This window comes from Vigna angularis, chromosome 8 (genome assembly GCF_016808095.1).
Source record: "Vigna angularis cultivar LongXiaoDou No.4 chromosome 8, ASM1680809v1, whole genome shotgun sequence".
Classification (NCBI taxonomy): Eukaryota; Viridiplantae; Streptophyta; class Magnoliopsida; order Fabales; family Fabaceae; genus Vigna; species Vigna angularis.
Window position 1 is genome coordinate 16,871,076 of NC_068977.1, and position 13,609 is coordinate 16,884,684.

The 13,609-nt window shown below is 32.8% G+C and overlaps 1 protein-coding gene across 5 annotated transcripts; it reads right to left on the reverse strand.

Annotated features, from left to right (window-relative positions):
* Positions 1 to 5,029: 5,029 nt before the first annotated feature.
* LOC108346103 (uncharacterized) lies at positions 5,030 to 13,348 on the reverse strand. Of its 5 annotated transcripts, XM_052867450.1 has the most exons (14): positions 10,797 to 10,882; positions 10,179 to 10,262; positions 9,197 to 9,257; positions 8,840 to 9,041; positions 8,572 to 8,669; positions 7,725 to 7,811; positions 7,499 to 7,637; positions 7,063 to 7,308; positions 6,550 to 6,689; positions 6,256 to 6,450; positions 6,017 to 6,107; positions 5,777 to 5,924; positions 5,281 to 5,517; positions 5,030 to 5,107 (listed from the first exon to the last, which is right to left on the reverse strand). In XM_052867450.1, exons 4-13 carry the CDS (start codon positions 8,936 to 8,938, stop codon positions 5,399 to 5,401), a joined length of 1,362 nt encoding a protein of 453 aa, XP_052723410.1. In that variant the 5' UTR covers positions 8,939 to 9,041; positions 9,197 to 9,257; positions 10,179 to 10,262; positions 10,797 to 10,882; the 3' UTR covers positions 5,030 to 5,107; positions 5,281 to 5,398. The 5 variants fall into 5 exon arrangements, with proteins under 5 accessions (XP_052723410.1, XP_052723407.1, XP_052723406.1 ...); XM_052867447.1 differs by lacking the exons at positions 9,197 to 9,257; positions 10,179 to 10,262 and adding an exon at positions 13,101 to 13,341 and having other exon boundaries at positions 5,786 to 5,924; positions 10,797 to 10,880; XM_052867446.1 differs by lacking the exons at positions 9,197 to 9,257; positions 10,179 to 10,262 and adding an exon at positions 13,101 to 13,338 and having other exon boundaries at positions 10,797 to 10,880.
* Positions 13,349 to 13,609: the final 261 nt, after the last annotated feature.

A 13,609-nucleotide genomic window follows, 5' to 3' on the forward strand; every position in this document is an offset into this window, starting at 1 on the left:
ATCTCCCAAGCTGGATGTGAAGAGCTGCTAGACGTTACTGCAAGGTGCTGGACCGTGCTGAGTACTAGAGTTGGATGTTGGTGAAGACAGCTACTGCCATGTCCCAGCCAAGACCGTGACTTCCACCTTCTTTGCTGAATGCTCTTAGATGTGTGTATGTTTTGTTACAAATGCTGCACCGAGAATTCTTGCTGGCTTGTGCAGGCAATCCTTCACCTCTTGTGATAATATTCTTTAGTGGAGCCCATACTTTTGTCTCATGCTTCTTTCCAGATTAATTGGATTTGTATGTTAATTGTCATGAATTTTTGCCAAGCCATCAACAACCAAAACCGTGAGCTGCTGTATTGGTTAAAGGATTTTTCAAAGTGGTGGCCCCTTCTCTTTGATTCTTTGTTCTGATGTTGTCCAAACTGGCCGAGAATGTGTGGTATGTTTTGTCCTTAGCAATTGCTTCAATCACTAAAAGTGGGGAACCCATCCGTGGCACAACTTCTTCCAAGCCAAAAGAAAAGAAAATGAATTAACATAACAATTGGCAATTGGAGGTGTAGGCCGTGGCAGCTGCACTTCATTTTTCACCATAAAAATTGTAAATCAACATTACACATCTTGGACGTAATTTTCTGGATGTAAAATTTTGTTCAACTCAAAACAATTTGGACCTCCGAAATTAATTTCTCTTGATTGAAACATTAGTTGGACACTGTTGGACTTCCCAAAAGAAATTAATCTACAAATTTTTATCCAATAATTCCCTAATACCAATAATTAACTAAAAATAATTCAAATTACTTAAAATAAAAATTACTGATTAAATTAAACATAATTAAAAAAACGGGAAAATATTGGACAGTTAAACATAATTCCCTGATTATTTCTAGCACAATAAGATAAGTGTAGTGAATATAATATTCATTCATCAGGGGGCAAGGGGTTTTTTTTATAGCCACCAAGTCATACCCCTTTACAAGTTCCCACCAATGTGGGACTTCATTCCTCACAATCTCCCGCCTGATGATTTTGATAAAACTAATCAAATCTTCACACCATCTTTGCCTTCGTGTTGCTTGTTCTTGCGATAAACTTCAGTAGAATCGAATTTACGTAAATCTGACAATAACCTTTGACACCAAATTCTGATTCTCCGAAATGCAATGCAACACCTGATCAATATTTCACTACTCTCCACGTAAACCTGTCACGAACCTACTAACCATTCTCACTGCTTGTGCAATGTTTGGTCTTGTAGACATCATAGCAATTATAAGGTTGTCCACCACCGATGCATACGGTACTTGAGACTTTTCCATCCTCTCCACTTCACTGCTAGGACTCATACTTGAGGATAATTGATAGGAGATGGGGTAAAATTGGCTTGCACTCTCGCATGTCAAAGCGCCGCAAGACTTTCAGTAAGTTTTACTTCTGAGAAAGCCAAATCTTCCTATATTTTTCTATCTCGGTGAATTTGCATCCCTAAAATCTTGTTTGTCGGTTCTAAGTCCTTCATATCAAACTCCCTAGCCAATTGTGCCTTCAGTTCTTGGATTAGAGCTTTGTTGGGGCCTATCAACAACATGTCATCCACATACAACAACAAAATGATAAAATCATTTTCATTAAACCTATTGTAATAAGTACAATGGTCTGAAATTAGTCTGTTGTATCCGAGGCTAATGATGAAGGAATCAAATCTCTTATACCAACACTTTGGCGTCTGCTTTAGACCATATAGAGATTTGTTCAACCTGCAAACCAAGTTTTGTTGCCCTTCAAAGCCTTCTAGTTGGAGCATCATTTCATTCTTGCTTAACAATAACCTTGTGAGCGGTGGAACTCACAGGCAATACCCCTTCACATTGTTAGCATAGCCCAAGCACTTCATTCTTTCCTAGTTTCAAGCCCTACTCGTGCTTTGGTTTTCTTGAACTAGTAATAACAACACATTTGACTTCCTCTTGATGTAATACACCCACAAACTCCTGGAATAAACTTTGCTCCTCCTAGGAATAACTCTGGTGATTCCCTTACATCAGAATGAACCAAGTCTTCTTGTGTTTTCTTTTCTGGTAGTCAAACTTGCAAATTTCGATCTATGTTGTTGGCTTATCACACAATGCTCGCATAAAGGTAAAACAACCTTCTTAAGCCCGAGTACAGATTACGTTCCGCCTTGCAAACTTCACTTTGACATATGTCCAAGTACGATGTCACGTCAACACCGTTTCTTCTTGACTTATCAATGCAACCATTGCATTAGCTTTCTACAACGTATCTCCCATAAGCACATGTCATGATCTTCTGAGCTTTTATGACTTACCAGATCTTCCCTCTTTCTCACAGAATATCTTCATCCTTTGATGTATTTGCCATACAACCTTGTGAGGTTGATGCATCAGAGTTCTTTCTTCCACTCTTCTCGTGCCAACATTCTTTCTTGACATGCTCCTTTTTGCCACAATTGTAGCATTTGAGATGCTTCTTACTTTGAGATCTATCATGGGACTGACTCCCACTAAACCCATATTTCGTTGATCTTCCTCTCATCATCACCAAAGCTTGTGTTTTCTTTGAACTTTTCAATCTGTCGCTTATATTTGAACTCACTTATTTAAATAAAAATCATAAGAAAAGGTATATTATTTTTTTCATGAAAGAGAGACTTGCTTTAGAGTGAATCTTTTTTTTTCTTTCATCCACGTATATTTGTTTGTTGTTTTTCTTACTTACAATGATATTTTAACGATGTTATGATATTAGGATGATCATATGAATTCAGTACTACGGGAGAGTGATGCTCAAATTTTGAAATAAATTATTTGAAAATCAATATTATATTTTTTACTCAGTATTATATTACTCTTAATAATATAAATATAAGACTTTATATATATATATATATATATTTTTGAGTTATTTCTTCTTTCATTCATTTTTTAGTGAATGTCTCTTTTAATAAATATATATGATTAAAATGAAATATTACATTTATCATTCAATATCTGTTTTTAGAAACCACATTATATTATAAACTTTTAAAGGCCGTATCAACTACTCTTTTTTTTTTCAGTAACAACTTTAGTTAAAAGATAGATTTACATAACTTTTATTTTCTTGATATATATCATTTACCTTTTTAGTTCCATTAATATTTTTTCGACGGTAACTTATAAAATAAATATTTTATTTTTGGTTTTTTACCTAATGAACATTAGTGTATCTATTAATTTCTTTTAATGATTTGCGATGATATGTAGAACAGTCAAGAAAAATGAAAAGTATAAAATGATATATATATATATATATATATATATATATATATATATATAAAAGAACAAAAGAAATTAAAGCTAATAACATTATTATTGATATTCAACTAACCTTTGAAATTTATAGATAATTCATACACATTGACCTAATAAAAATATTTATTAGGAACAACTTCTACAAATAATCCCACGTATCTCTAATAATAGATTACATGATTATGGAAAATAATAGATTATATGATTATGGAAAATAGTAACACTAAGTCGTATATTGCTAACATTTGATCAAGAAAAAAAATTTAGACTTCTTATTGTAACTATTAAAAATATTAAGAATACATTATCACATTTCAATGAATATATTATTGTACTAGTTAAATAAAAAAAATACAACTATAAATAGTAATTAAATTACAAAAAAAAATAATTTCATTTCGTATACCACTAAAGTAAAATACAAAAAAGTTATATACAATGATTACAATAATGAAGGTCCCTTGAGTCCAAAAACAAAGGAGAATTCCACCGAAACCTACAAAAATAAAAAATGATATCATGTTAAAAAGAATGTTAGCAACATATTGTTATTAGTAGATAAATTTACAAGAGTCTCATCATTAATACAATAACATTACTCCACTTAAAGAAGACCCATATGGAATGAGGGTTTTTGCCAGCATTATGCTATTAAGAACAATTAACATTAAACATAAACTCTTACAAACTTTTTTGAGAATTGAGACTCTTAAGTCTTTTAGTCCTGCAACCAAGGTTAAACATCTAGTTGCAACACCATAACTATAAAGCAAGAATTAAGCTTGAACGATAATACCACTTTTTCTAGGGTATATAATTTAACGTAACAGAAGGGAATATCATTCATGGTCAAAACGTTCAATTAAATGACCAACTGCAAAATCATCTAAAATTTGACTTTCAAGTTGCGTGATATTGACAGAAATAATTAGTTCCAATTTGGTAACATCCCCTTATAGCATTAAAGGAATTTGCCGATCGTGATTATTCAATCAGTGAACTATTAAATGCAATTAATTAGAAAAACCATCAGGAAAATTTGTTAACACGAAACCATACCTTTCCAAACACTCTACAAAACTCTAAAATCTGCAACGCATCCCCAACCTCTTTGGGTGGTAACTGGATGCCAAATATTTCTTTTAACTCCATGCCCGGTGGCAAAAGAATTTCCTCTGCAATTGCTTTGCTCTCTATGTTCATTCCAAAATTCTCACCACCATCATCTTTGGTGCAAACTGCAGTGACATTTGCATCTGAAAAATTTTCATTTCCAAGTTCCTCTGAGAGAAATACTTCAGGCTCCTGCAAGAAATAACAAAAAAGAACACGAACCATCTCATGAAAAGTTTATCATAAATTGAAATATAAACACATTCACTCATATCATCATTAACTTATCATGAATTCGCACAGTTAAACAAGGGATCCTTTTCAACCAAATCTGTCAACCACAAGAGAATTAGCAAAGGGGACAGGTAGAAAAATAGCATACCTTTATCAGATTACCCTCATTTAATGGATTTGATGTTTCTAAATTCTTCTTCATTGCAAGCATTTCTGCAACTGACTTAAAGCCAGATTCCTTGGCACTACGATACAGGGGACCAGTAGGCTGTTCACCTCGTCGCTTTCTGCAAACATAACTCCTTTATCAGAATGAACTCATGGATACACTACCAACTCAAAAAGCAAATAGAAAAAATCAAAAAGAAACCCACTGGCAAAGACTACAGTTGCAAATGCCTCGACATGTCCAATTAGCCAACTGTGCAACCTCTTCAGCATTCTCTCCATACCTAATTTACCAAAGGAAAATCGTCATTGGAGAAAACATATACATGTATACAAGTATTGTATTGTTATACTTCCGATTCTTTCATTGACAAAATATAAGCAATTCAATTTCAAATATAATGTAAAGTATCTGAAATCACAACAACAATTCACTCAAGTTTAAGAAACAACTCACCTTGAAGATATATATTTATCAATCTCGTCCTTCTCTGGAAGACCGTAAACAAACCAGTTTTCTTCAGGTAAAGTAGCAGTTTCATCTTGTATCTTCATATCTGCATTGATGCTTTCTTTTAGAAAACTTGCAGCAGAAGAACCGATTCATCATTGTAACTTTGTAACTTCCAAAATGTCATCCCATTGTTGTCCACAAACTCTGGATTGATTCTCGTGGCATCACATCCACTTTTGTCTTTAACATAAGAAAAACAATTGTCAACCCTTACAATAGCATAAACATTAAAACTAGTAACATATAAAACAACTATATGTATCCAAACTTTCCATTTTGGCCTAGTTAAGAGCGTTAATTTATTTAAGAAACAAAATTACCTACACATACTCTATTTTCTGTTTTTACCACATTAAGAACATTTATTTCTTTATTAAACCAAGACCTACCTAGATGTTTAACCTTAACGTCTATTAAGAAACAATTAATCATGACATACATTTTTCACCTGTGCTCTTTAACCTTAACATCTCAATGTGTGCTTCGTCAACCTCAGTTCTTATCTTTATATGAGCATCATGCTCCTCCCCTGGAATGGAGGACACTTTGGCATTCTCATTCTGCAACTTTTGTGCAAGACACTTTATCTGTACATATCATACACACAGAATTATTATGAACTGTAACAGCAAGGATAATCCCTATACAAAGAGCATCATAAGACCTTGTTTTATATTACCTTTTCTTTAGCGGCAGCAATCTTAAGTTTTGTTTCTTTCACTACTTTTGCATGCCTTGAATTTTCGTCCTGAATATAACTCCTTAGTTTTCTGGACATATTAAGCAAGTTTCCCACCACTTTAATTGATATTAAGACAACAAAAGTAAGAAAAAGAAAAGAAAAGAAAGATGAAGTGGTGAAAGTAATGAAACAAAAGAAGAATACACAAAAAAGGAATATTTTTTAACAGTACTTACTGAGTGTTCAAAGCTTCGTCACAAAGAAGAGTCATCAGTTTAAACTTTTTACACAAATCCAATTTATAGTATCCCCTGATGCCTTCTTGAAACCAATCCACAGGGAAATCATTTAGATGATATGATTGCATAATCAAATCCTCTAAATGTTTCAACCATGAATTAGTTTCATTCTTGGTTGAGAAGGATGGAGACCTACACCAAAATAATCCATATGGAAACTTTAATTCAAGCATCTCAAAAAAATTTAATCACTGAGAAAACTCCAAACAAGAGTTGTAAGGGATAACTCACTCTTTTTTCGAATTGCTTACAATCAATTCCAACAATCTAATGTGAAATTGAATCAGTGAGGAGTTATGTTCATCCATACTTTCTTCACTGATCAATTCTTTAAAAATGGTTTTAGCTTCTCCTTCCTTGAGATCAAGAGCCTGATTAAAATTACACACAGGAATAACAGTGAAGAAACACTTGATTAATATATTATGAATGGTTGCAACACCATAACTATAAAGCAAGAATTAAGCTTGAACAATAATACCATTTTTTCTAGGGTATATAATTTAATGTAACAGAAGGGAATATCATTCATGGTCAAAACGTTCAACTAAATGACCAACTGCAAAATCATCTAAAATTTGACTTTCAAGTTGCGTGATATTGACAGAAATAATTAGTTCCAATTTGGTAACATCCCCTTATAGCATTAAAGGAATTTGCCGATCCTGATTATTCAATCAGTGAACTATTAAATGCAATTAATTAGAAAAACCATCAGGAAAATTTGTTAACACGAAACCATACCTTTCCAAACACTCTGCAAAACTCTAAAATCTGCAACGCATTCCCAACCTCTTTGGGTGGTAACTGGATGCCAAATATTTCTTTTAACTCCATGCCCGGTGGCAAAAGAATTTCCTCTGTAATTGCTTTGCTCTCTAAGTTCATTCCAAAATTCTCACCACCATCATCTTTGGTGCAAACTGCAGTGACATTTGCATCTGAAAAATTTTCATTTCCAAGTTCCCCTGAGAGAAATACTTCAGGCTCCTGCAAGAAATAACAAAAAAGAACACGAACCATCTCATGAAAAGTTTATCATAAATTGAAATATAAACACATTCACTCATATCATCATTAACTTATCATGAATTCGCACAGTTAAACAAGTGATCCTTTTCAACCAAATCTGTCAACCACAAGAGAATTAGCAAAGGGGACAGGTAGAAAAATAGCATACCTTTATCAGATTACCCTCATTTAATGGATTTGATGTTTCTAAATTCTTCTTCATTGCAAGCATTTCTGCAACTGACTTAAAGCCAGATTCCTTGGCACTACGATACAGGGGACCAGTAGGCTGTTCACCTCGTCGCTTTCTACAAACATAACTCCTTTATCAGAATGAACTCATGGATACACTACCAACTCAAAAAGCAAATAGAAAAAATCGAAAAGAAACCCACTGGCAAAGACTACAGTTGCAAATGCCTCGACACTTCGGACATGTCCAATTAGCCAACTGTGCAATCTCTTCAGCATTCTCTCCATACCTAATTTACCACAGGAAAATCGTCATTGGAGAAAACATATACATATATACAAGTATTGTATTGTTATACTTCCGATTCTTTCATTTTGTACCAAGGATATCTCAGCTGACAATCAGAGCCTAATTCCTTCTAAATGTATAGAATGTTTGGACCCCAAATTTGGAACATTTCACATTTACAAAAACAATTAGTCATAGTTTTTAGAAAAATTTAAGTTGTTCCTTGCATTGGACGTGTGTCCCAAATTCCATTGCTTTGCAACTATAGTAGAAACACACAAAAACCACCAAAATGTGTTGTCTTTTTTCTGTACAAGGCCACAGGTATCCAGCATAATAAACAATCTTACTCAAGGTAAGCAGAACCACTATAGACAACAACTGTTTCATGGTCCTACCCTGTTCTCACAAGATATAGTATCTCATGAGGGATACCAGCGACCTGGTACAAGACAAGATATTTTTGATATTTCTTTGTATACTCTTGCAAAACAATGGATCTTTGGATGGTGTTGCAAATTAAAAAAGGCTTTCCCATAAACATGGCCAAAAATAAGACCTTGAGCTCCTCTATGCCCTTCCACTGTTCCCATATCTTCATATATATCTTTGCTATGCTGCATATGATAGGAAGGAATACAGCAGTAACCTACTTGAGATTTCTTCCTCAACAGTGGTGCCAAGCATATCACACTTCTATGAAAAATACAAACATCTAAAATAAAATAAAAAAAACCCAAGGTTTCTAATGCTGAACTGACCTAGTCAAGAGGCACTTGTGGCAGTACTTAATCAGACAATTCTTCCCTTTCTTTAAGTTCTTGCAGGTTGCAGCGAAATTCTCCTTCTTTTGCCGGCACTTCACAGTTGAAAACCAACAAAACAAATGTGTTATCATCCAAATGTACCACAAAATCAAGAAACAAAGTGAACAACAAAGAGTAATAAAAAAAAAATCACCACACTCCAACATGCAACATGAAAATTTAGACATCACATAAGTAAAAAAGAGAAGAATTAATAAAATACTTGATGGCAAGATTTTCCAGTTCCCCCAGTTTGAAGGGGAGGACTGGCCACAACATCCTCGGAGTTCTTAGTCTGAGCAGAAGATAATCTCACGTCCATTTTGAGTAGGAGAAAGGAATTCTCTCTTTGAATGCTGAGTTGAAGGGAGTAGCAAAGGAAGGACGGCTGGTTTGGAATTTTGAGAGTGTCCTTCCGTCTCTCTCTATATATAGTTAAAAAAAACTTTATTAATTGCGGTAATGAATATATTGTTTTTTTTTATCAACCTATAAATGTATTAAAGCTAAATCTGAACAATTTTCTGAAGATGTTATTCTAATTTACTTAAAGGAGTCTACTAAATGCCAAGTGGATTACAATGGAAATTAGCCAAAGCTTTAGATTCCAAAACCAACACAGACTGTGATCCCAAAAAAGCCTGAGACAATACAAAAGTATTTAGTAGAATCTCAAATGCTGAGACAACACAAAAAGAAGCTTGAAAAAGAGGTATAAATGCTAAGGATAAGAATAGAAGTTGTAAGCTTAAGATGAGGTAAAGTCCATGATATACCTCCAAATGAACATAAATAGAGTTTTAAATTAAATAAATAGTAACAAATGAATAAAAAAAGACCAGGGAACATAACGTGATTAAAAGAGCTAAAATACAGAGAGAGGTGATAGTGTGTGCACAAGGGAACAGATGAACCAGCAAAATAAGTTATGCATCCTATTCTACTAATTTACTAATTTTTTGTTTAAATTAAAATTAGAAAAATTACTAATGAGTAATAGTACAATTGATTGGTTAACTAATGCAAATTTGACAATCATACTTCTACAAGGATCAATTGTAGAACAGGAGAACTTCTATTCGTATTCCTCAACAGTGAAGCAAGACAGACAAAATGATGTCTCAAAACTGAAGAACATATCACAGGGTACTTTAGAAGAATGTTTAAATTCCATTATCAACAAGTTCATGCAGTGGCAATCTAATGGTCTAGCTAATGCTGCCAGTGTGGATGAAGATTGTTAAGAGTCTGTAGTATGAAAAAAGATTCACATGCAATCCCCTAATAGTTTAAGTTTATTTTATGGTTGGTTAATGAAAAATATATCATTATGTATTAAGAAGGATTCAGTTTTGACCATGTTCAGAACCAAATCACCCTAAATTTAAGTAGCAAATTGGTTCAAGTACTGTGTTGTGTTTCATTTCAAACACAAGCAGAGAACAGAGAGAAATAAATGTTACTTTTATGTTTTATGTATTTCCTAAAAGTATGAAAATGGAGTAATAATATACAAAAAATAAAAGCACCTAATTGACTATTCACTAATTCAAATAACATACATGGTCATATAAGAATATTTGTTTTCATGTCTCATCCAAATGCTGCTCATCTCCAAAGCAATATCTGGTAAAATCACTCTTCACCTGTAAAATCACAGACAACACATGATAGATTTAATGTTCAAAGCCACCTAGGTTCGACAGACAAGCGGCGGGTAGAATGGAATGATTAGAGGGAAAACTTGAACTAATGTTAATAGAAGACAAAACAAATTGAGAAGTATGGATGAACTTGATATTGAATGTATAAAATGACAATTTATAGGAATGAACTATTTGCATGGTATGTACACCTATATGTCGTTGACAATTTTGGCATGATCCATGGACACTACACAAAAATGAACTCTGTACTACAGGTTTGTTTAACCAATATATTAGTTCGGAATAAAAAAGATAATGCGGCAGAAACAATTAACAAATATGTTTAATCTTGTTAAAATCCTGCAACTGAGGTTAATTGACATTTCATATCGGTTTGACTCGAGCATAGCACACAATTCAACCACTGAGCCTTTTAGACTATACATCCAAATGTGACCATTTTAGATAACACATTATGAGTAATTTAAATTGAAACCAACAATGACGGCAAGAATTAATCTACAATGAGATTACCTGTTTAAGAATTGGAGTTGCACATGTTTCCCACAAGCTTTGAGCATTTGAATATGTGAAGCATGATGGCATGAGTTTTGCATACTGCAAAACAGATGGCACAATGACAGGATATAAACAATACGAAGAGTACGTGACCCACACGATCATTCAATCAAAACATCAATGCACCAAGAGAAACATGAAACAACTGTTAGGACTCAAATAGTCTAGTCTCATACTGTTTAAACATACTAGATGACATTTACACTACATTTTGATAATAACATTCATGATTAAGTTTTGAAGTAACTACAGAGTTAAACCACATATCCTCCTCTTGTTTGAAGATATGCTTTGGAACTTGCTAAATCAAATAAAAAAACTTAATGAATTTATATTATATAACCTTCTATAAGACAAAAATAGCATGTCGCTAGTGTATATATTTTGTTTTTATCAATAAGTATTATCCAGCATTCAATAGTCTGTTTTTGAGAAGGATTTACTTTCTGGTAAGATTTTAATAAAATAAGATGAATATTTTTAAGTGCTTTAATTTAAAATTGTAAATGGCAATAATATAACACATTAAAGGAAAAATATTACACGTTATCCCTAAGACACTTACATTAATTTCCTTTTTTGATAAATCCAGCATATATCAACAAACCAGAGATGTACATAAGCAGTCTAACAAGAAAGAACAAAGCTATTTGGAGTAACTTTTTACAAGAATATGAAAGATTACAAGAACATCCGCTTCAACTTTCTAACAATCAAACATTTGTTTCAGTACCCATTATCAAATGTCTTACCATGAATACAATCTATCTAATTCAATGTCCCAGAAGTACACTAGCTACTTCAAAAGAAAGTAATGCCAACAGTATTAGCTGATAAAGCTAAAGAAAGAAAATCTGGTAAAAAAAATTAAAGAAATTTCCAAATCCAAATCACATTTAGACAACACATCAGGTGTTCCATTGGCTTCTCCCAAATGTGCGAATTCTTTCAAAGTAATGGTAGGATGATACACATTTCCATTCATTTGACAAACATTATAAGAATAAAATGATCATAAAAGAGTGATTTTTTACACTTTTAAGAAAATAAAATAGAGTAAAAAGTAAAGAAGGATAGTGTCAAATGAATGTAAAAAATTTGCGTCCAAGTATCAATTTTTCATTCTTTTAAACTACAGCTTCCTTTGAATCAAACTTTCAATAACAACATTTAGCTGGTTTGAAACCTTATGTCTTAAGGACGACTATCAAAGGTGCATGAATTCTTTTAAACTACTGCTTCCTTTGAATCAGACTTTCAACCACAATATTTAGCTGGTTTTGACACCTATGTTTTATTTAAGGAGGACTATCAAAGGTATAGCAGACAGTATGGGACTTTACAACACACATCCCCACAGGGGAATGATGTCTGGTAAACTGGGCAATCCTACTAGAGTAAGTAATATTCCATCTTAAAACAGATTCGTATTAACCAAAGAAGTTGCCCCACATACATATAAGTTGCCCCACATACATATAAGTTGCACTGAAAGACTTGATGAATGCAATGTGGGACTTCTAAGCATTTCTCTTATAACTTGTGCTGTTAGCTTTTACATCAGACTTTTGATTTAAATTTGTCAACAAGTGAAGTTTACAAGTAGACTTTATTGGACAAACTCAATTCGTTTTAACAGGTTTCTTCCATTATAAATATTTAAGACTGAATTTAATTCAAACACCACCAAAGTGCTTATAGGTGTTTATGATGCAAGCATTTGCAACAAGTTATTTCTATTATTGAAACTAAATTAAAAATAAGGTGTTACACTTGGGATGTAAGTTTAAGTGTAAGTTGTCTTGATAACTCATTATGAGGAGATAAACTGAAAATAGTTTATTAACCTACTTATAAATCGTTTCAAACATTTACACAAATGCAAACACTCTAATTTCCAAAAAAATAATATTTTTACCAGAAATGGAAACACCTTTTTATAAGTTGTCTTTACAGTATCAAATTTAGATAATTTATTTTCATAAATTACAAATAACACCTATTAGGTCAGACCAATAGACCTTTCATAATTACTATTATTATTAAACTACAGCTTGTGCATGCTCTAAATTTCTTCCCAATTTTATGAACTATTCTGAGTTGAGAAGGCCAATCATGATCTTATGAACTTGAGTGAGTTAATATAAACCCTAACAGTAAATTACTTCTTCCAAACTCATCATAGGTATGGTCTGATTCAGTTCATATGTTGAGAAAAGAGGAACAGAAATATGGTTTCCAATGAGTGAAAACAAATACCATAGGAACCAAGCTGAACCGATTGCGACCACCATGCGGCACAAGTATGAAACCCAAATAAACAAGCAGTGACCGACTTCAGCGCTGAGTCGGGATCGAGTTGAATGGTGAAGAATAAAGAACCGGCCGGAGGGGACAGTCGCATCATCGGACATTGCAGAGATGTTGCTCTGTTAATAGCTTCAGCTTTCCTTCCTTCTTCTCTCAAAGAATGGTTATCATACAGAACTTTATTATATTTGGTAACAGGTTTCCATAATTATACTGAAAGTACCAGAATGAATACAAATGAATATTTTATTGTTTTACATAAACTTTGTAAAATTAAAAATTATATACCAATTTTTTAATTGAAAACTGTTATATACAAAACATTTTTTAAAAATAAAAGTTATACTTTTTTTCTTCTATCCATTTTTTATTGTTTGGGTTCTTTCATGACTGTATTTAATTATATTATAAATGAGACAACTTTAGAGACAGATGAAATAATTTAAATTTTGCTATAA

Excerpts from the sequence above, each read along its gene's own strand:
- LOC108346103 (XM_052867446.1), bottom strand. The coding sequence starts at position 13,255 with ATGTCCGATGATGCGACTGTCCCCTCCGGCCGGTTCTTTATTCTTCAC. Across the intron at positions 10,881-13,100 it reads GGTTCAGCTTGGTTCCTATG|TATGCAAAACTCATGCCATC; the intron begins GTATTTGTTTTC and ends TCTGTTTTGCAG. Across the intron at positions 5,925-6,016 it reads TTGCTGCCGCTAAAGAAAAG|ATAAAGTGTCTTGCACAAAA; the intron begins GTAATATAAAAC and ends TGATATGTACAG.